General features: G+C 44.9%; 2 protein-coding genes across 7 annotated transcripts in view; one reads left to right on the top strand and one right to left on the bottom strand.

Moving 5' to 3' along the window:
• MFSD8 (major facilitator superfamily domain containing 8) overlaps positions 1-8,030 on the bottom strand; it is a 52,340-nt gene extending 44,310 nt beyond the window's left edge. For 3 of the 6 annotated variants that reach the window (XM_063920320.1, XM_063920324.1, XM_063920325.1), the window contains exons 1-4: positions 4,448-4,530; positions 3,809-3,930; positions 1,549-1,634; positions 935-978 (exon numbers count right to left, since the gene is read on the bottom strand). In XM_063920320.1, the coding sequence (XP_063776390.1) occupies positions 935-978; positions 1,549-1,634; positions 3,809-3,867 (189 nt within the window). In that variant the 5' untranslated portion in view covers positions 3,868-3,930; positions 4,448-4,530. Of the gene's footprint in view, positions 1-934; positions 979-1,548; positions 1,635-2,027; positions 2,085-3,808; positions 3,931-4,447; positions 4,531-4,555; positions 4,857-7,951 lie in introns of those variants that run through there. The other 3 variants (XM_063920322.1, XM_063920321.1, XM_063920323.1) reach the window with 3 other exon arrangements.
• Positions 4,944-20,684, top strand: part of ABHD18 (abhydrolase domain containing 18) — a 94,713-nt gene continuing 78,972 nt past the window's right edge. Inside the window, exons 1-2 of the mRNA XM_063920326.1 lie at positions 4,944-5,142; positions 17,626-17,732. Coding sequence (XP_063776396.1) covers positions 17,641-17,732 — 92 coding nt within the window. The 5' untranslated portion in view covers positions 4,944-5,142; positions 17,626-17,640. The remainder of the gene's footprint in view (positions 5,143-17,625; positions 17,733-20,684) is intronic.

The raw sequence follows: 20,684 nt of genomic DNA on the forward strand, positions 1-20,684 counted from the left end.
TGGAGGCGAAAACGTCCCGGAATTCGCCTTTTTTGCCAATTCGCCCGCTATTGCATATACCCCTATATATGTTATGTCATCATTGTGTATGGCTTGTCTGGCCCCGAGGACGGGGCTACGTCCCCGAAACATGTTGGCTGATTAAAGTATCTTCTTCTTCACACGCTGTGGAGTCTGCATGAGTGCCGCCCATAATATCCATAATATATATATATATATATATATATATATATATATATATATATATATATATATATATATATATATATATATATATATATATATATATATATATATATATATATATGTGTGCCTTTCCAAATTATGTCCAATCAACTGAATTTACCACAGGTGGACTCCAATTAAGCTGTAGGAACATCTCAAGGATGATCAGTGGAAACAGGCTGCACCTGAGCTCAATTTTGAGCTTCATGGCAAAGAATGTGAATACTTATGTACATGTGATTTCTTAGTTTTTTTTTAATTTGAATACATTTGCAAAACTAAAATAAACTTTTTTCACGTTGTCATTATAGGGTGTTGTGTGTAGAATTGAGGGGGAAAAAATAATTTATTCCATTTTGGAATAAGGCTGTAAGATAACAAAATTTGGAAAAACTGAAGCGCTGTGAATACTTTCCGGATGCTCTGTATGTTTTATTGCAGATACAATCATTAAATACAACAGTAGATTGTATGGGTTTACTCCGACAGGGAAAAGTCAGTGGTAAACACATTTTTAGCAGGAAACTGAGAGAAATATAATTTGATTAATTAGGATAAGAACATACAACATATGTTTTAAATGACTAGACCCATATAGTATAACCTCGTGCCCTATTGGCCTAAGCATATGATCACGCATGGTTTTCTGTGTTATATATATTCAATTGTGGACACTGTCCCTAGAAAAGACATTGCAGAGCAAACTAACCTTTTGAAGATATGGCCAAATAGATGTCACCACAATTGAAAACCCTGGAAAAAAAATGATTCCAATAAAGCAAATAAAAAAAGTGAGACAATAATTTATATGAATCTGCAACTGGAAAGGTTACATATACAGTATGTTGGGAGAAGACCTACACGCTACAGATCACAGCATGTATTGGAGAACAATACGGCTGGATTATATGATGTATGTAATTGCACCAGTGCACAGTCCCGCAGGTCAACACCATTGCCTAACAACTCATAAGTGCTTAACCAACCATAGAAATTATTTTATTGAGACAGATAAACATATACTTGTCAGGTATTTTTTTTCTCCATAAGTGCGCTATTCACTTTCTGTAATTATCTATTATGCAACGCAGTACAGAGACTATTTGTCATTCACATCAGTTCCTGCATCACTAGAGCTTACAGTGAAGGCACAAAGCCAGTAATGTACATGTCTTATTCACCAACAGAGTACAATATGGTGGGTTTCCAGTCTTACAGAGATCCCGAAGGAATACCATGCTACAATACAATAAAATGCAACTGGACACATCAAACAAAAAAGTCCATTTACAACACTGAATTGAAGCCTGAGTGAGGACTCACCTACGCTGCTGAGGAACATTGTCAGGTACATGACTCGGACTGACCACCATCGGCTTTTATGCTGCTGTTCTGTTTCCACAACCAATCTGCAAACATAGGGCCACAAAATACTTTAATATACTTTTTGTACAGTTACCTTTGCAACAGTTTTCAAAATTCTCTCATGCTGTCTGTTGCAAACCTAGGATAAGATGGGCCCGTGGGAGAAAAAAAAAGCCTACAAAAGCAGGATATTGTATGGCCCACCGGTTGCTAGTTTATTGACTATTTGTTTACACCTTCATAAAAGAATATAGTAGATTAAGTTAAAACAACTCAGATAACATTCTTTTTAAAATAAAATGACTACTCTATTCCAGATATAAACCACAATACATGGTAACGTTAAGTAGTGGTTAAAAGGTATATAGGTGGAGTTTCCCATATTCAAAATGCTTGGGACCGGTCTGTGATTTCCGTATTTTGAAATATTGATATACCATAATGAGATATCTTGGAGATGGGACACAAGTCTAAGCACAGAATGCATTTATGTTTCACCTTATACACATAGGGGGTATCCAATTAGCCGCGGATAATTACCGCAGCTAATTGTCTCGCCGGGTGCTATCCTATTAGCCCCAATAAGCCGCTGATTATCAGGAATTTTGTTTCACCTGAATTAGGCAGGTGAAAGCAAATCCCCGGAAATCACTGAACCTGTGTGTTTTCATGAGACAGTGTTGTTTTTTACTGTCGATCAAATTGGATAGCCTGTGAAAAAAATAATATGGGTGAAGCATCGGGGGGAAAAAAATCGCAAAAAACAGACCCAATGTTTTTTCTCAGGTAATTGGATAACCCCCATATCCTGAAGGTAATTTTATACAATATTTGTTATCATTGTGTGCATGAAACAAAGCTTGTGCACACTAGACCAGCACATAACAATGGTGTTACTATCTCAGTCATGCTGAAACATTTTGTAGATCGATTTTCGTATATGGGACACTGTATTAGTTTTGATTTGTGTCTTTTGTGGGACCTTTTCATACGAACTGTAACAGTATTATATGAAGAAGATGAGAACACATTTAAGTTCTATGTAGTAGATGACTTTACTCACAATGTTTTCCTTCCACATAATAAACTAGTTCCCATATTTTGGTTTTCCTAATAGTCGGAGTCAATCACAAAGAACTATATCAAATATATCAGCAGTGCTATATGATATGTTTTATGATAAGATTTTATTATGTACCCACAGATTGATAGTATAGTCTTATGCAGATATGTAAATGTATCATGTTTAATTAGGTATGAATGTGGTTTATGAAAGCTGTATTTTTATAGTGGATAATGTTTATTAAATGTAAAGCTTTATACACCATTTGTGGCTACTTTCTTCTGTGGAGTCACAGTCAGAAGAATGTATTTTATAGTGCTGCCTATACTGATATATTAGATTGAAATTTGAATGCTTTCAGTACACATATACATTATATAACATTAGCGCCTGGTTAACACTAAAAGAGTCATTCACAAATATTACAACTTTGATGGAAAAGGCATCTTTATATTGAGGATTATTTCATTTCTAAATATCTTTGAGTATAGTATATATCATTTTTAAGGTGTTATAAAGTTAGGAACAAAGGGCCTATTCAGAGATATACGCAAACCTGTTTTTTTCACAGTTCAGTGATAATCAGTGCATCTAAGTAGCACTGCACATGTGCCATGGTGGTCATGTGATGGCAGCCACAGAGAGATTTGCAACGTGACTGACAGTCAGGGACCACTTGGGGAGTGGTGGCAAAAATGCAGGCGTGTTGCGTCCGTATCTGGGACGTGTCATAGGTTTCAACTTCAATCCCGAACACAGTTACAATGGCTCCAATGTCTTTCTGCTAGTGGCCATGCTGCATAATCATAGGGCTACTAAGATGGCCATGGTTTGCCTGATGTGCGTCTGATGGTTGCGTTTTTGTACGCATACTGTGGATCAGACACCTCCAATTGGCATCTCAGTACAGATCCCAGAGTCTGCGACATTTGTTGTCAGGAGAGTATTGTGACCGTGCCACATACAACCTGATAACATAACATAAGGTTATAAAAAATAAGTCATACAAAACCTAAGTTCCTTAACATATTTTCACATAAATTATATGTTCTTATGGCTTATACCTAATCATTATATTTTTCCTGCAAAATATCAATTTGATATTCTATGTAACCATGTTACAGACTGGCATTTAATGAATGTTCATGATCTTACCCAGCATCTGAAGATCCCAAGAGTGGCGAGTGCTCATCCTCTTCACTCAGCGATGCCATGGTGCTGGCAATATATGGGCTTATTCACACCATGTAAAACGTATCTGTGCGGATAATATTTTCCTGGTGGCCAAGAGACATAAGAAAGTTAATGTTGCAACAGGAAATGCAACCAATGAACTATAGAGAACATGCCTGCAGATTAAGATAGTCTCTCTGCAATGTGCTTATAGGCTGCTAAACTAATATAATGATGCAAATACATGCACAACTATTATCTCATACATAGACTATGTACAAATCTAGATCTGTGAGCAATGAAACCTTCCACGTCAAAGCCTGTACAACAAGTAAAAGTATTTGTGCCTAGAACTCCCCAGACACTAGTTGTTCTACCTGATCAGTTTTAAAGTAAAGAAAAATTAGTGACTCAATAATACAAAAGTATCTGGAATCACATTAATGCTTAGTTTTTAAAATGCAAACGTTATCTTCCATATGTAAATGTTACTATCCACAGCTGGCCAGGAAAGTCTCCATATCGTTTGGAAAGCTGGAAGTCATGTACACAGTCACAAAGAAGAATAACAAAGTGCGGAGAAGATTCCACTTGGAAACTGGCAGATACAAATTTATTTACATTAATTATAAAATAGTTACGAGGCAGGGATGAGCGTAGACCCCAAGCACAGAAAGCGATACACACTGTAGAAACATTCACACAGAAGGCAGCAGTAACCATCCTAACCTGGATCAGTGGCAAATTTGTTGGGTCACATGATAACGCAGGCTTCCGCCCTTTCGCGCCATCTTATCTGTGGGCAAAAAACGACTACCCAATTCTTGACACAGTAAATAACACTCTACAATGAATGGGCCGGGGTACGTAGAAGAGGCATGAATTAATACTACATGCATTGATACACATTACAGTGCACATTTCATTCATGTCACATGAGAACCTCTGCGCCCAGTCTCCACTTAGCCAGATCCTGGTGTCTCCAGAGATGCCAGTCACTGCTCGCCTATGACCAATGCAGCAGTCAGGACTATAGGGCAATGCTTGACTGTGCTGTACAGGGCTGCAGCCGAGCCACCCGCGGCTGTACACGCAGGGTCCGGACCCGACAGTGTCAGCATGGTGCATGCCATGGGTAGATTGGGCCTGTCACTGGCTGCCGCTGAGTACGTGCGCGATGTGACGTCGGCCCAGCCCCCTCCTCCCCGCGGCGCCGGCCAGCAGCAGCAGCCTGGGAAAGGGTCCAGCTAGTGGGCGAGCTGCTGCCATCTCGAGCCACAAGGGCACATGTCCGCCCGCCCTGCATGACTCCTGCTGTGAGTATGTGTGTGTGTAGGGAGCGGGCAGTGGCCGCTGTGTCTCTTGCTGTACTGTGCGGGATGTCATTCTGCAGCTGTGCCCGTCCGCACACTGCACAGGGTCACTGGCTCTGTAGGCTGCTTCCAGGCACTGGCACGGGCTTATGTACGGCCAGGGCTGCAGGGTGTGTGTAGACAGTATAGGTATATGCCTGCTGGACGCACCGAGGAGTGCGAGATACAGAGTTTATATTTAAATAGTGACTATTGTGGAAAACGGCAAAGCTGGAATCTCCCTCTCACCCCCTGTGCCTGCCCTGTTATACAGCGCCGGGTGATGGGCTAGGGGTGCCTCATAATCGGGGATGGCCCTATGCCCCGCTCACCAGTGCTCAGGCTGGTGTCTCCTGGCTGTATTTGTGGCTGTGGGAAGAGATCACACGCTGTGTCTGTAGTGATGCCCCTAGAAAACGGTCTATAGGTGAAATTCCCTCTATAATAAAAGACATACGCCTGGTGTTCATAGGGGAAGTCCATTGTATGTGTATTTTGTTTACATACCTGTATCCCAGACGTGTTCTTCCCAATTACTTTGTTATATTTTTCAATTTGTGCCCAAAATGGAACGCAATTTTCATACAGTATTTAGATATAAAGGCTGCTCACTTCCTTGTGATAGCCATGTGTTACTTTGTGTTTCTGTACCTTAGGGGCCCTCCCTATATTACAATACACCTATATATTCTCTATCACGTAGCAGGTTATCAGTAGCAGCCACCCAGATAAACCCTATTACACTGTCATGTTTGCTAGAATATTGTAATACTAGTTCTCACTCTGTTAGCAATCATAGAAAATAAGTGTATTAGATTACATGGAAATGCGGGTCCATTGCTGTGGAGACTGACAGTGACGTGACTAGTGATGCGCAGTACCTGCCTACTGTAATTAATTTTGGATAAATTAGTAGGGGTCCTTTTTCGTTTAAATGAAAGAAGTCTTTTAAGCCTTCTGTCATAACCTTTATTTTCAAGCTGTACCTGTAAAACTGTGGCACCCATGGGTTGTGAGTGATTTATTAACACACCATATGGTGGTTCAGCCACATCTTTAGTTGATTTTATAACAGGCCAAAAACATTTACATTTTGGCCAAATTTCTTTAACATCGCCAGACGATGCTGGCTTATGCTGATGTGAACTGACCAGATTTTCCAATTTACTTGGACCAAATGCATCTAGATTTAGTTTGCATAGGGGTTTTTTCCCCCACAAAGGTGACATCATTATATATTTGAACTGGTTTAAGCTTTAAACCTACTTGATAGTAATGAGGGCTCTGAGTATACCAATACGCAGTGCAGTGAAACATTCCGGCTTAGATATCATATAGTGTTAACACAATATAAGTATATTTTATTAATCTTTATTTTTACAGTTCCAACATGCTGTAGAAATATCTACATTGTAGACTGTTAAACATGTTGCAAAAATAAATGTAATTAATGCAATTATTGAGGGAATCAGTATGATTTACTTACAATCAAAATCCCGACAACAATTGACCGATGGTCAAAATGCAGACCTTTAAAATGTCGACAGGTCAAAAAGTCGACACAAGTTTTTTACTTAAATAAATTGGTGTGTATGTCAACATAGGTCAACCTGTACGCCGTATAAGTGTACCGCGTCCCCTCGCATGCTTCGGGCACGGTGTTTTGCTGCGCTCACCACACTATTATATTCCCCCTCCAGTAAAGTATGAACAAGTCGGTTTCAATTAAAAAAACCTCATGAAAACCTCATGTCGGCTTTTTGACCTGTCGACATTTTAAATGTCGGTATTTTGACCTTGGCGTATTTTAAATGTTGTGTGTTTTTTTTTTTTTTTGCCATGTCGATATTTTGACAATCGGTCAATGGTTGTCGGTGTTTTGACCATAGGTAAATTGACTGCATCCCTTATTGAGAGACCTTGTGTGAACTTGTATATAGTTGTGTGAACTATGGGGGTCATTCCGAGTTGATCGTAGCGCACAGCTACGATCATCTTTCCTGACATGCGGGGGGACGCCCAGCACGGGGTTAGTCCATCCCGCATGTCAGTCTGGCCCCCCTCGCAGAATTGCAAAGGCATCGCACAGTGGAGATGCCTTTGCACTTCAGGAGTAACTCCCGGCCAGCGAAGCTTTAGCGTGCTGGCCGGGAGCTACTCCTCGCTCCCTGGCCCGCAGCGGCTGCGTATGACATCACGCAGCCACTGTGGCTCGCCCCCCCCCCGTTCGGTCCAGCCACGCCTGCGTTGGCGGGACAGCGCCTACAAAACGGCGGCTAAACGCTTCCGTTTCGCCCCCTCCCGCCCATCGATCGCCTCTGCCTGTCAATCAGGCAGAGGCGTTCGCTATCCTGCTACGGCCTTTGGCCGTCACGCAGGCGCACTACGGCGCCTGCGCATGCACAGCAGGGACCCATTCGCACTGCTGCATTAAAATTCAGCGAGCGAACGGGTCGGAATGACCCCCAATATCGTCAATAGTTAGTAACCCACTCCCACTGAAATGCTAGTTTCCTGACTATCTTATCTTGGCACCTGGGAAATAAATCCCTTCTGGATATACTAGTTACTGGTATTTGACCATTATGGACTGCTGTAATTGTAGTTCTGGTAGCCAGGAGAACACAAGGAAGCCACACCACTGGTAACTATTTTGTTAAAAGCTTAAGGCTGTCATATGAACTCCTAAAAAAAAAAACCCTCAAAAAAAACAACCCAACAACCTGGCCTCAGAAAATGTGTTATTAGAAGTACAGTCATTTTATAAACTTACCCTTCACCCTGTTATTTACATTCTGAAAGTATCATGAAGTCAGAGGTTAACAGTTGTGCTGCACTTCGGTCATTTATAGAATGTAGCTACATATCTTGCATAGCAATAGTGTTCTCATCTGATCACGTCTTTTACACCATGATTGGGCTGTTCAGTGGGCGGGGATAGAAATGTGTGTGAAATGTGAAGGTCAGGATTTGGCTGTGTCACTGTAATAGGGGTGAGCTTGGCAGTAACTATTCTGTATAGTCCTATGCATGTTTTTTGATCGAGTGGCTGATGAATTGACACTTCTGTAGGAAACATACATTTGTAATAACCTGCGAGCGTCTGATTGTGCCTGCTATATAAGATCTGTGGAATGTCAGTTATCACATGGCATCATGCAGTGAATGCTAGAATTTGCAGGCTGCTTTCTCAGCAGTCATGAATAGCACGTGGCTAGCTGTACAAGGACTATTTAGTTATTCTTTAAATCATAATTTGAAAACACATTCACTTGTAAGCAAAGCCATTCCTCATTCTGGGTTTAGTGTACAAGAAACAGGGTTTTTTACTAACATTGTGCACACATTGTTTATAACACCCAATAATAAATCAGCAGTTTAACTTTTAGTTCTTTAACCTTCTGTGAATCAGGTGGAAAAATACGCTAGCCACACTAAACAGCCGTCACTGCACAAGCTGGCAGCGTCGCAACTCCAGCTACACAAAACAGCAACTTGCTTGTAGTATCTCTTATAAAATATAGTAGTGTAAGCTTTGGAAAGCTGTAGTGGATGTGATGTTTCTCTTACGTCTTAGAGGATGTTGGGGTCCATATTAGTACCATGGGGTATAGACCGGTCCACCAGGAGCCATTGGCACTTTAAGAGTTTAACAGTGTGGACTGGCTCCTCCCTCTATGCCCCTCCTACCAGACTCAGTTTAGAAAATGTGCCGGTCACAGCTAGGGGAGCTCTACAGAGCTTCTTTAGTAAAGTTTATTTTAGAGTTTTTATTTTACAGGGAGGCTTCTGACAACAGCCTCCCTGCATCGAGGGACTGAGGAGGGGAGCAGTGTCCGCCCTGCGGGGTCTGAGTCACTGTCTCTGCTGACTGGACACTGAGCTCCAGAGGGGATAGATCGCTCCCCGCCGCAGGGGACCGCTCACCCCAGCAGCATGCCGCCACCCCCTTGCAGAGCTGAAGTGTGGCGAGTGAGTCATCGGCTCCCTAACAAGCAGGGAGCCAATGTGAAGATGGCGGCTACAGGGTAGGAGCGCAGTACTGACTGTGCTCCGGGAGGCTCAGTGGTACTTGGTGCGGCGCTGTGAGGGGCGCCCTGAGCCGGCACCTTGACCCTACACTGACCAAAAAGCATGTCGGGGTCCTCAGATCTCAGCCAGCACAAAATTCTCAGGCCAGTATAATCTTGGAAGAGCGGGAAGACAGCGCCATTAAGGGGGCGGAGCTTGTCCTCAGAACGGACCCAGCAGCGTTCAGCGCCATTTTCCTGCCTGCAGACATGCTGCCAGTGGAAGAAAAGTCCCTCCAGAGCAACTCCAGCTATCTGTACGGTGCCAGGGGGTTGTAGAAGGGAGGGGAGGTTGTGTATAGACTGTGTCACCTATTAAGGGATACCGTCAGCGTGGGTTAAGGGTCTCCCTATACCTATATAGCGCTGTGTGTGGGTTGGTCCAATCTCTGTGTCTCTCTGCCATTCTTGGGGGAGAAACTCTGTCTGCCCTGTACCCTCTGTGTATGTGGGGTGTACAAGCAAACATGTCTAGAGACTCTGGTGGTCATTCCGAGTTGTTCGCTCGGTAATTTTTTTCACATCGCAGCAATTTTCCGCTTATTGCGCATGCGCAATCTTCGCACTGCGCCAAGTAAATTTGCTATGAAGATTGGTATTTTACTCATGGCATTACGAGGTTTTTTCTTCGTTCTGGTGATCGTAATGTGATTGACAGGAAGTGGGTGTTTCTGGGCCGAAACTGGCCGTTTTATGGGAGTGTGTGAAAAAACTCTACCGTTTCTGGGAAAAACGCGGGAGTGGCTGGAGAAACGGAGGAGTGTCTGGGCGAACGCTGGGTGTGTTTGTGACGTCAAACCAGGAACGACAAGCACTGAACTGATCGCACTGGAAGAGTAAGTCTCAAGCTACTCAGAAACTGCAAAGAAATGTCTATTCGCAATTTTGAGAACCTTTCGTTCGCAATTTTGATAAGCTAAGATTCACTCCCAGTAGGTGGCGGCTTAGCGTGTGCAATGCTGCTAAAAGCAGCTTGCGAGCGAACAACTCGGAATCACCCCCTCTGTCTCATATGCTGCAGAGGATTTATCTTCTCAGGAAGATCCCATCCCATGTAATCAGGATTGCACTGTTGTAGCGCAGATCCCAGCTAGAGAACCGGAGTGGTTAGTCTCTCTTAGGGGGGCTATTTCTCAGATTTCTGAAAGGGTTGCAAGGACTGAGCATGCAACTCGGGTATTGCAGTCCTCTATGGCAGTATGGTCCGATACTGCTCCCCCAGGGCCCCCTGCGGTACATTCACACAAACGTACTCTTGCCCAGATTATGCAGGATGTCACGGAGACCGATTCTGACACAGCAGACGGTGATGGGGATGTGTCGCGGGGGACGGCATCACTTGCTAAGGGGGTGCAGTTGATGATTGAGGCCATGCGGGATGTGTTACATATTTCTGACACACCTCCTGAGCAGGTTGAGGGGCTTTTTTCACAGATAGTAAAAAAAGCCCCTCTCACCTTTCCGGCATCTAAGGAATTAAATGCTATATTTGAAAAAGACTGGGAAAACACGGAGAAAGAATTCCTGATCCCTAAAAGGGTTCTGGTTGCTTGTCCCTTCCCAGAAGACGATAGAAAAAAATGGGAGTCCCCACCTATAGTTGACGCCTCTGTCTCCAGGCTGTCAAAACAGGTGGTCTTACCTGTCCCGGGATCTACCGCGTTGAAAGACCCAGCAGATCGCAAAGTGGATGCTATGCTCAAATCCATATCTATACTACGGCCTACTATTGCCTGTGCATGGATTTCAAAAGCAATAGCAAAGTGGTCAATCACTCTGCAGGAGGACTTGACTACGATGGATAAAGGTGACGTTGATTTATTTTTACGTAACATACAGGATTCTGCAGGGTTTCTGGTGGAATCCATTAAAGGATCTGGGTTCCATGGCGGCGGGGATCTCCTCCATGTCCGTCTCGGCTCACAGGGGTCTCTGGCTGCGCCAATGGTCTGCGGACGCGGAATCCAGGAAAAGTGTGGAGAGCCTACCCTATACAGGTCAGGCTCTATTTGGGGAGGCACTGGATGCGTGGATTGCCACAGCTACAGCGGGTAAGTCTTCTTTTCTCCCTTCAGCTGCACCGGCTACGAAGAAGCCTTTTTCTCCCAACACTTCACAGTCCTTTCGGCCCACTAGAACTAGAGAGAACAAGCCCTCTCACACCTTCTTTAGAGGTGGCCGTGCAAAATCCAAAAAAGCCTGCTCCCGCAGGTTCCCAGGACCAAAATCCTGCTTCTGGTGCCTCAAAGTCCTCAGCATGACGGTGGACCGCACAGCCTGGAAGTAGGTCAGGTGGGAGCGAGACTCCGCCATTTCAGCCATGTCTGGGTGTCGTCCGGCCTGGATACAGGATATTGTGTCCTGGGGGTACAGGCTGGAGTTGCAAACTCTCCCACCTCACCGATTCTTCAAGTCAGGCTTGCCGGCTTTGCCGGCAGACAGAGCTATTTTACTGGACGCTATCCGAAAATTGATTTTGTCGGAGGTCATTGTTCCAGTTCCACCTCATCAGTTGAACAAAGGTTACTATTCAAAACTTTTTGTGGTGCCGAAGCCGGATGGTTCGGTCAGGCCAATTCTGAACTTGAAATCATTGAACCCTTAACTCAGGGACTTCAAATTCAAAATGGGGTCACTGAGAGCGGTTATCTTAGGACTTACGGAGGGGGAGTTCCTGGTGTCCTTGGACATCAAGAATGCGTACCTCCACATTCCAGTTTGATTGCTGCATCAGGCTTATCTCAGGTTTGCACTATTAGACAATCACTATCAGTTTCAGGCACTGCCATTCGGTCTCTCCACGGCACCGAGGATCTTCACCAAGGTGATGGCAGAGAGGATGGTTCTCCGCAAGCAGGGGGTGAACATAATTCCATATCTGGATGACCTGCTGATCAAGGCATCGTCCAGGGAGAAGTTGTTAAGATCCATTGCTCTCACGACGCATCTGCTCAGGGAGCACGGTTGGATCCTGAACCTTCCAAAGTCTCATCTGGAGCCGACAAGGAGGCTGTCTTTCCTGGGGATGATCCTCGACACAGAGGTGCAGAGGGTGTTTCTACCGGTGGAGAAAGCATTGGTGATTCAAACAATGGTCTGGGATGTCTTGAAGCCGGCCTGGGTATCTGTTCATCAGTGCATCCGCCTTCTGGGGAAGATGGTTGCCTCCTACGAGGCTCTGCAGTACGGAAGGTTTAATGCTCGGTCCTTTCAACTGGATCTCTTGGAACAGTGGTCGGGATCTCAACTACATATGCACCAGAGAATACGTCTGTCGCTGAAAGCAAGGATTTCGCTCCTGGTGGCTGCAACTACCTCACCTTCTGGAGGGCCGAAGGTTCGGAATTCAGGACTGGATCCTTCTAACCACGGATGCAAGTCTAAGAGGTTGGGGAGCAGTCGCTCAAGGGGAAACCTTCCAAGGAAGGTGGTCAAGTCAGGAGTCCCTTCTTCCGATAAACATCCTAGAGCTAAGAGCCGTATAAAACGGCCTTCTTCAAGCAGCACACCTTCTACAGGATCATGCTGTTCAGGTGCAGTCGGACAATGTGACCACAGTGGCCTACATAAACCGACAAGGCGGAACGAAGAGCAGGGCTGCGATGTCAGAGGTGACGAGAATCCTCCTCTGGGCAGAAAGGCACACTGTAGCGATGTCAGCAATCTTCATTCCGGGAGTAGACAACTGGGAAGCGGACTTCCTCAGCAGACACGATCTCCATTCAGGAGAGTGGGGCCTCCACCCGGAGGTGTTCGAGGAGGTAACCAGTTGGTGGGGGGTTCCTCACATAGACATGATGGCCTCTCGCCTCAACAAGAAGCTGAGGAGGTACTGTTCCAGGTCGAGAGACGCACTAGTAACACCGTGGGTGTTCACGTCAGTGTATGTGTTTCCTCCACTTTCTCTTATCCCAAGAGTTCTACAACTTGCAAGAAGAACAAGGGTTCTGGCAATCCTCATTGCTCCGGATTGGCCAAGGAGGGCTTGGTACGCGGATCTGCTGGATCTACTGCTGGAAGATCCAAGGCCTCTGCCTCTTCGGGAGGATCTTTTACTACATGGGCCGTTCACTATCAAGACTTACCACGGCTACGTTTGACGGCATGGCGGTTGAGCGCCAGATCTTAGCTCGGAAGGGTATTCCGAGCGAGGGTATTCCTACCCTGATACAGGCTAGGAAGGGGGTAACGTCTAAACATTACCATCGTATTTGGAAAAAGTATGTGTCTTGGTGTGAATCCAAGAAGTTTCCTGCGGTGGAGTTTCAACTTGGACGGTTTCTCCTTTTCCTGCAAGCAGGTGTGGATATGGGCCTGAGATTGGGCTCCATCAAAGTCTAGATTTCGGCCTTCTCCATTTTCTTCCAGAAACAATTGGCTGTCCTCTGAAAGGGATTCTGCACATCCAGCCTCCTTTTGTTGCGCCAACGGCCCCATGGGATCTTGATGTGGTGTTGCAGTTCCTGCAATCGGATTAGTTTGAGCCTCTGCAGGAGGCTGAAATCAAGTTTGTCACGTGGAAGGCTGTCTCTTTGTTGGCCTTGGCTTCTGCTCGACGTGTGTCGGAATTCGGGGTTTTGTCCTGTAAAAGTCCCTATCTGGTTTTCCATGAAGATAGGGCCGAACTCAGGACTCATCCACAGTTACTTCCTAAGGTTGTGTCGGCCTTTCATATCAACCAACCTATTGTGGTGACAGTGGCTACTGGCTCCTCAATTGCTTCAAAGGCCTTGGATGTTGTGAGGGCTTTGAAGATTTATGTGAGGAGGGTTTCTCCTCACAGAAAATCGGACTCTCTGTTGTCCTCTATGATCCCAAGAAAATTGTGTGTCTTGCTTCTAAGCAGTCGATTTCTCGCTGGATCAGGTTCACCATCCAGCATGCATATTCTACGGCAGGATTGCCGTGTCCAAGATCTGTTAAGTCCCACTCTACTCGTAAGGTAGGTTCTCCTGGGTGGCTGCCCGGGGTGTCTCGGCTTTGCAGCTTTGCCGGGCGGCTACTTGGTCTGGATCGAACACGTTTGCTAAGTTTTACAAGTTCGATACTTTGGCCTCTGAGGACCTCAAGTTTGGTCAAGCTGTTCTGTAGGAGCCTGCGCGCTCTTCCTCCCGTTCTGGGTGCTTTGGTTCATCCCCATGGTACTAATATGGACCCCAGCATCTTCTAGGACGTAAGAGAAAATAAGATTTTAATTACCTACCGGTAAATCCCTTTCTCGTAGTCTGTAGAGGATGCTGGGCGCCCGCCCAGCGCTTCTTTATCCTGCAGTGATTATTTGGTTCAGTACTGCCTGCTTCCTAGGTGAGTTCTGCATTCTTTACTGTTTCATGCATGTTTACTGCATGTTGGCCGGATTTGACTTGTTGTGTGAGCTGGTTTGAATCTCACCACTATCTGTGTAATTCCTTTTCTCGAAGTATGTCGTCTCCTCGGGCACAGTTTCTAGAATGAGTCTGGTAGGAGGAGCATAGAGGGAGGAGCCAGCCCACACTGTTAAACTCTTAAAGTGCCAATGGCTCCTGGTGGACCCTTCTATACCCCATGGTACTAGTATGGACCCCAGCATCCTCTACAGACTACCAGAAAAGGATTTACCGGTAGGTAATTAAAATCCGATTTTTCCAATCTGTTGTTTATTATCAAAACAACCCATTTGATGTATATGATGTGATGCTTTAATAAAAAGTTATACAAAAATAAATGTAGAGTTTAAAACTTTTTGGGGCATGTCACACCCCATCTAATGTACTGAAGGCTATGGTGTATATTCATTTAAAGTCGGATCCATTCCGACATGCATTTGTTGGAATGGATCTGACAGGACCTATTCAATGAACGGCCAAATCCGACAGTCCGTTCTCGACAATCATTCCAACAGTTTTTAAAGTCTGAAAAATGGTTGTCAAAGGACACTGAACAGACGCCCTCCTGCTCCGTCCCGCTAGCTGGTCATCGCAGCAGGTAGAGCAGGGAACACTGCAGCAGAGTAGCAGGAGCTCACGGCACTCACCTGGCACTTGCTGGAGGACCTGGCTCCGGCAGGTAACAACCCCTGCCCGCACCATCCCCTCTCCCGTCTGTCGGTCCCCACACCCCTCAAAACTACGTGTCCCTGCTCCCCCGTCTCAACTATTCAATCTGACTTTTTTTAAAAGTCGGATTGAGATTGTCGGAAACGGGGCCAGAACTTGTCGGATTTGGCACCGTTCCCAACAGCAGCACGCGGATCGGCAGCTATTCCGCCGATCCACGTGCTTTCCGACAGATTTCCGTCAAGTTACATTTTCCAACTTGTCGGAAAAAATTAGACTAGATTGAATAGGTCGGACTCTAATTGAATTGAGTTTCCGACTCTAATTGAATATACCCCTATGTCTTTTAGCCATGTGATGCATTTAAATTGTTCTTGTAGTGGCTTATACTAGTTGCCCTGCTACAAGAACTTCTCCCCCTATGGAATAATAGACAATTACGTAATGCTTTTGCTCTTGCAGTGCTAATCCTGCTGGTTGATCCTCTTTAGTAGTCTAGCAAGTGTCCTCAAAGAAGTGCGCTCTGTTAAAAACTGATTACAAAAGCATAGGTTCAAAGTAAGATATATAAGAGGCAAAATGTATATAGGCGTAATTGGATAAAGAATGTATTTGCAATGGAATATGGATAGGTGAACTAATGTTCATTCTAGAACCCTGCACCTGTCGCAACCTGTGCTGCAGTTACTCTTTCCTGCCTGGGGTTCTATCACACTATGGTCTGTTTCAGCATTGAGTGGCTGATTGGCAAGTGTATATGCTTACCTGAATCAGCCGCTCTGTCGGCGCGACGTGTCATTGTAATATGTACCCAGCATTAGACCATGTCTGATTGTTGTCATATTTGTTAGAACTTGTAACACTTGTTTAAATGGCAGCTGATATAATATTACATATAGAGGTCTATCTTTGTTTAAATAAATTTTATTTAACTTGTAATCCTTTTGAAAGGAAGTGGGCCACATTATGCAGTTCCATGTCACTGATACAGACAGACACACATCTTCCCATTGGCCCACTTGTAGCTAAAACGTTTATTTTAATAATTAAGCCAAGAAATTCACATGTGCTTAGACACAAATATTAATAACATAGAGATTTGTTCGGCATATTATATACTAGTTACTAGCTCATCAAAATGACGGAACAACACAACAGTAATGTCAGTGCCAGCGGCTGTACACGCCTGTACAGAGCAACACTTGAATTGCTCCATCGGGCGCAATCTAGTGGCCGCCGGTGTGCAACACACTTGCATTCCTCCCATAGAGGTGAGGAGCAGTGTTAGCTTTATTTTTTATATAGTAATAAGTGTTACAGTTTAACAGGTAGATATGATTAGGAAAACTTGATGTTACCGGTACATTCAGAAGCTACTTTTATATGTTGCAATTTGACTAGGGTGCATGAGGAGACTGCTGATCAGTTTGATATGCAACACTTATGTATTTGTGACTATGGGCTAAATGCAGCATCGCTTGGAAAGTGATAAAATGGAGAGTGAATAAGTACCACCCAATCAGCTCCTAACTGCCATTTTTCAAACACAGCCTGTGACATATTAGGAGCTGATTGGCTGGTGCTTTTTCACTCTCCGTTTTATCACTCTCCAAGCGATGATGCATCTGGCCATGAGTCTGTATATGAAGCACAACAGAAAAAAAAAAGCTGCGGCTGCTACTTTGTAGCACTCCGTATACAGATTCACAAACTCTGTCGCACACAGATATACAAATGTGCTATCAATTTGATATGTGACAGTCTCCTGGTGTGTCCTAGCTGCATCACACTCTGACTAAGATGCTTTTCTGGCAAAAACAGACACCTGACACTAGCAGAGTTTCATTGGATCTGGTGGGCTGAGAGGGGCTGTTTGATGCCGGAATCCTGACTGCCGACAATACCGACAGCGGAATCCCAGCTCACAGGGGCTATTCCCACTCATGGGTGTCCACAATACCCATAGAGTGGAAATAGAACTTGTGGCGAGCGCAGCGAGCCCACAAGGGGACTCACTGCGCTCACCCCACTGCCAGCATACTGACGACCGGGATGCTGTTGTTTGTATACTGACGGCCAGCATCCCAACCGTCGGTAAATCGTACTGAACCCGTATATGCTTTCGATGTGCGGCAGAGATCTACTCATGCATATAAAACAAAATGGCAGGACTGACTGATGCATGAAGGATTGATTATAATAGAGCTAGATTAGAATACAGTGTTAGCTGTAGGTAGTATATGAAAAGGTGGTGTTTGGAAGTATAATTATTCTGTGTAAATGTCAAATTTGTCTCTTTAGTGCTGCTTCAAAATCTTATCTAATACTTGGTTACTTTTCAGATGTGACTTACACAAATGGGCCTGAGTAAATTAGATGTTCTCTACAGGCGGTTACTCTTGACTAAATTTTTCATCCGAGGATGGGGGAAGCCTGAAGACTTGAAGAAGTAAGTTATTGTAAAATACATTTTTCTTTATCTATTCTTTTTTATTTTGCTACACAATTCTGCAATATCTAATACTAGTTGAATAGTAAGATTTCTTAATCATCTATACAGTATAAATGTATTACCTTAATTAACAGAAAATAGTTTAAATGTAATTCTTCTTTGCTGCTGCCTTTTAGAAATAAGGATCAAGCAGATGCTTCTCTTACTGGTGTAAAGACAATCTAGTCCTAAACTTTCTGGAATCACTGCGCCCTAGGGTATCAGTATTATTATTTTTTTCATGGCAGCCCTTGGCCAATAGTTTCTTACAAAAAATTTAAGCAACGATAGTTAAATTAAGTAAATTGTGCTTGGCTGTCATCAAGTTCTGTGGTGGTGGACAAGGTTGTGCTTTTGTTAGGCTGCATATTTTATGATAGGCAAAACCAGTGCTGGTGGCTGCCAGTCACACTGACCATAAATTTGATTTGGTCCTGGATCTGCAACACGTGTCACCCCTGCTAGAGCCCCGCTGCACTCAGTTTGGGAACCCCTGATCTAGTCTCTAAATTTGCTCATCTTGGCAATCTGTCATTTGGCTATCTACCCAGTATAAACAAATTCAAATAGTGTAAACATTAATTTCTACCATGGGTATTGCTGGAGAGCTGGAGTCAGGGTACCGATCAGCAAAAAAAAACAACTTTCCCAGCCATCCTAGTCTCCTTCTCCACAATACCCCGCCCCCTGCCTAAGGCAAGCCAGTTTAATTTTGGTGGTGGCAGGAGTGGACACTTGTCAGTGAATGGGGCTACATTAGGTGGTCAATGATTAAATGAACAATGGGGGTCATTCCGAGTTGATCGCTCGCTAGCTAGTTTTAGCAGCCGTGCAAACGCTATGCCGCCGCCCACTGGGGAGTGTATTTTAGCTTTGCAGAAGTGAGAACGCATGTGCAGCCGAGATCTGCAAAAACAGTTTGTGCAGTTTCAGAGTAGCTCTGAACCTACTCAGCGCTTGCAATCACTTCAGCCTATTCCTGTCTGGATTTGATGTCATACACCCGCCCAGCCACGCCTGCGTTTTTTCAGACATGCCTGCGTTTTTGCAAGCACTCCCTGAAAATGGTCAGTTGACGCCTAGAAACGCCCCCTTCCTGTCAATCTTCTTGCGGCCGTCAGAGCAACTGAAAACTTTGCTAGAACTTGTGCTAAACAACAAATGCCTTTGTACCCGTACGTCGCGCGTGCACATTGCGGAGCATACGCAGGTGCAGAAATGCCGATATATTTTTTTTTTTTTTGCCTGATCGCTGCGAGCAACGGCAGCTAGCAATCAACTCGGAATGACCCCCTATGTGCTTCACCTGTGCTACCAAACACTTAAGCAGCTAGAAACACTGATGGAGTTCACCCTTTATACACTCCTAAAGCACATATGATAAGTAAAAATATACAGTGGGAGTAATTCCAAGTTGATCGCAGCAGGAATTTGGTTAGCAGTTGGGAAAAACCATGTGCACTGCAGGGGAGGCAGATATAACATGTGCAGAATTTGGTTAGCAGTTGGGAAAAACTATGTGCACTGCAGGGGAGGCAGTTATAACATGTGCAGACCATATGAAGAACTGCAATCACAGGTGCCCAAATGGTAACGTTTGGAAAGAAACTTACATTCGGGTTCTCACCAGTAGACCCTAAGCAGTTTCTTTACTTCTTTGCCTGCATTCACCTCACACACTTCTGTCACTCAGGCTGTTAAAGAAACTGCTTAGGATCTACGGGTGAGAACCCGAATGTAAGTTTCTTTCCAGGTCCAGGGCTCCAGTTTTCATGCGACAGAAGAAAGATGTAGTGGAGTTTCCAGCATCATCCCAACTCTGGATTTCCTGGATGTGGCTTGGTCTAAGCCTATTTGGCGTTTTCAATTATCCAAGCATTTGGTTCTCTTTGTCCCTTACCAGCTAAGGAGCTGGCCAGGTGGGAGGCTGTGCCTCCAGTGGACGTGCACATGGCTCGCCTGGTTAGGTCTTCTATTTTACTTATTCCGGACCCCCCGGGGGTCAGAATTCTTCCTTGGACGACCTTCTGGTTTTGACGCTCCTGGCTTCTACAGTTAGAGGTTTTGGCCCAATGGAACAGGTCATATCTTCACATAAAGTCTGAGACTATTGTCCTCTCGCCAGCGGTTCACCACTCTCTTATGTGTTGGCTACACAAGTCTCAGCTAGACAAGGGCCTGCTGGTTTGGATCCAGGATTGGGTCCTGCTCACTGCCGATGCCAGTCTTTTGAGGATGGGGGGGGGCCGTGTCCGGTCAACAGACATTCCAGGGCAGTTGGTCTCCTCAGGAGTGCCTCCTGCTGATCAATGTCTTCGAGCCCAGGGCTATATACAAAGCTCTTTCTCTGGATCATCCTCTAATTCATGGACGTCCGGTCAAGGTAAAGTCAGACAACGCGACCACAATTGCCTACATAAACCATCAGGGCGGCAGTCACGAAGTCAACTGCATCTTTCGCTTGACCGAGTTATTCCTGCCAGTTCTATCGGCAGTGTTCATTGCTGGTATTCAGAGTTGGGAGGTGGACATTCTGCCAGGATGTGCATGCCGGGTGGGAAGGCTTTACATCTAGAACTCTTCCGATTGTGTGTCCGCACAATCACCAACTGCTGATGTACTGCTCGCACACCAGGGATTCAGGGGCCTTCCTAGTAGACGGTCTGGCAGTGCCGTGGACTTTTCCTCTGCTGTACGTCTTTCCTCCAGTGGCACTGCTTCCACGAGTTCTTCGCAAGTTCAAACTGGAGGGGGCACCGCGATCTTGTTGGCCCCGGATTGGCCAAGGTGGGGGGTGGTACAGCGAACTAAGGGGTCTCTCCAAAGATGATCCTCTGCATCTCCCACTCCGGCCGGATCTGCTGTCTTAGGGCCCATGCCTTCATCCAGATCTTGCATGTCTCGCTTTGA

The sequence above is a fragment of the Pseudophryne corroboree genome, chromosome 1 (genome assembly GCF_028390025.1).
Source record: "Pseudophryne corroboree isolate aPseCor3 chromosome 1, aPseCor3.hap2, whole genome shotgun sequence".
NCBI lineage: Eukaryota > Metazoa > Chordata > Amphibia > Anura > Myobatrachidae > Pseudophryne > Pseudophryne corroboree.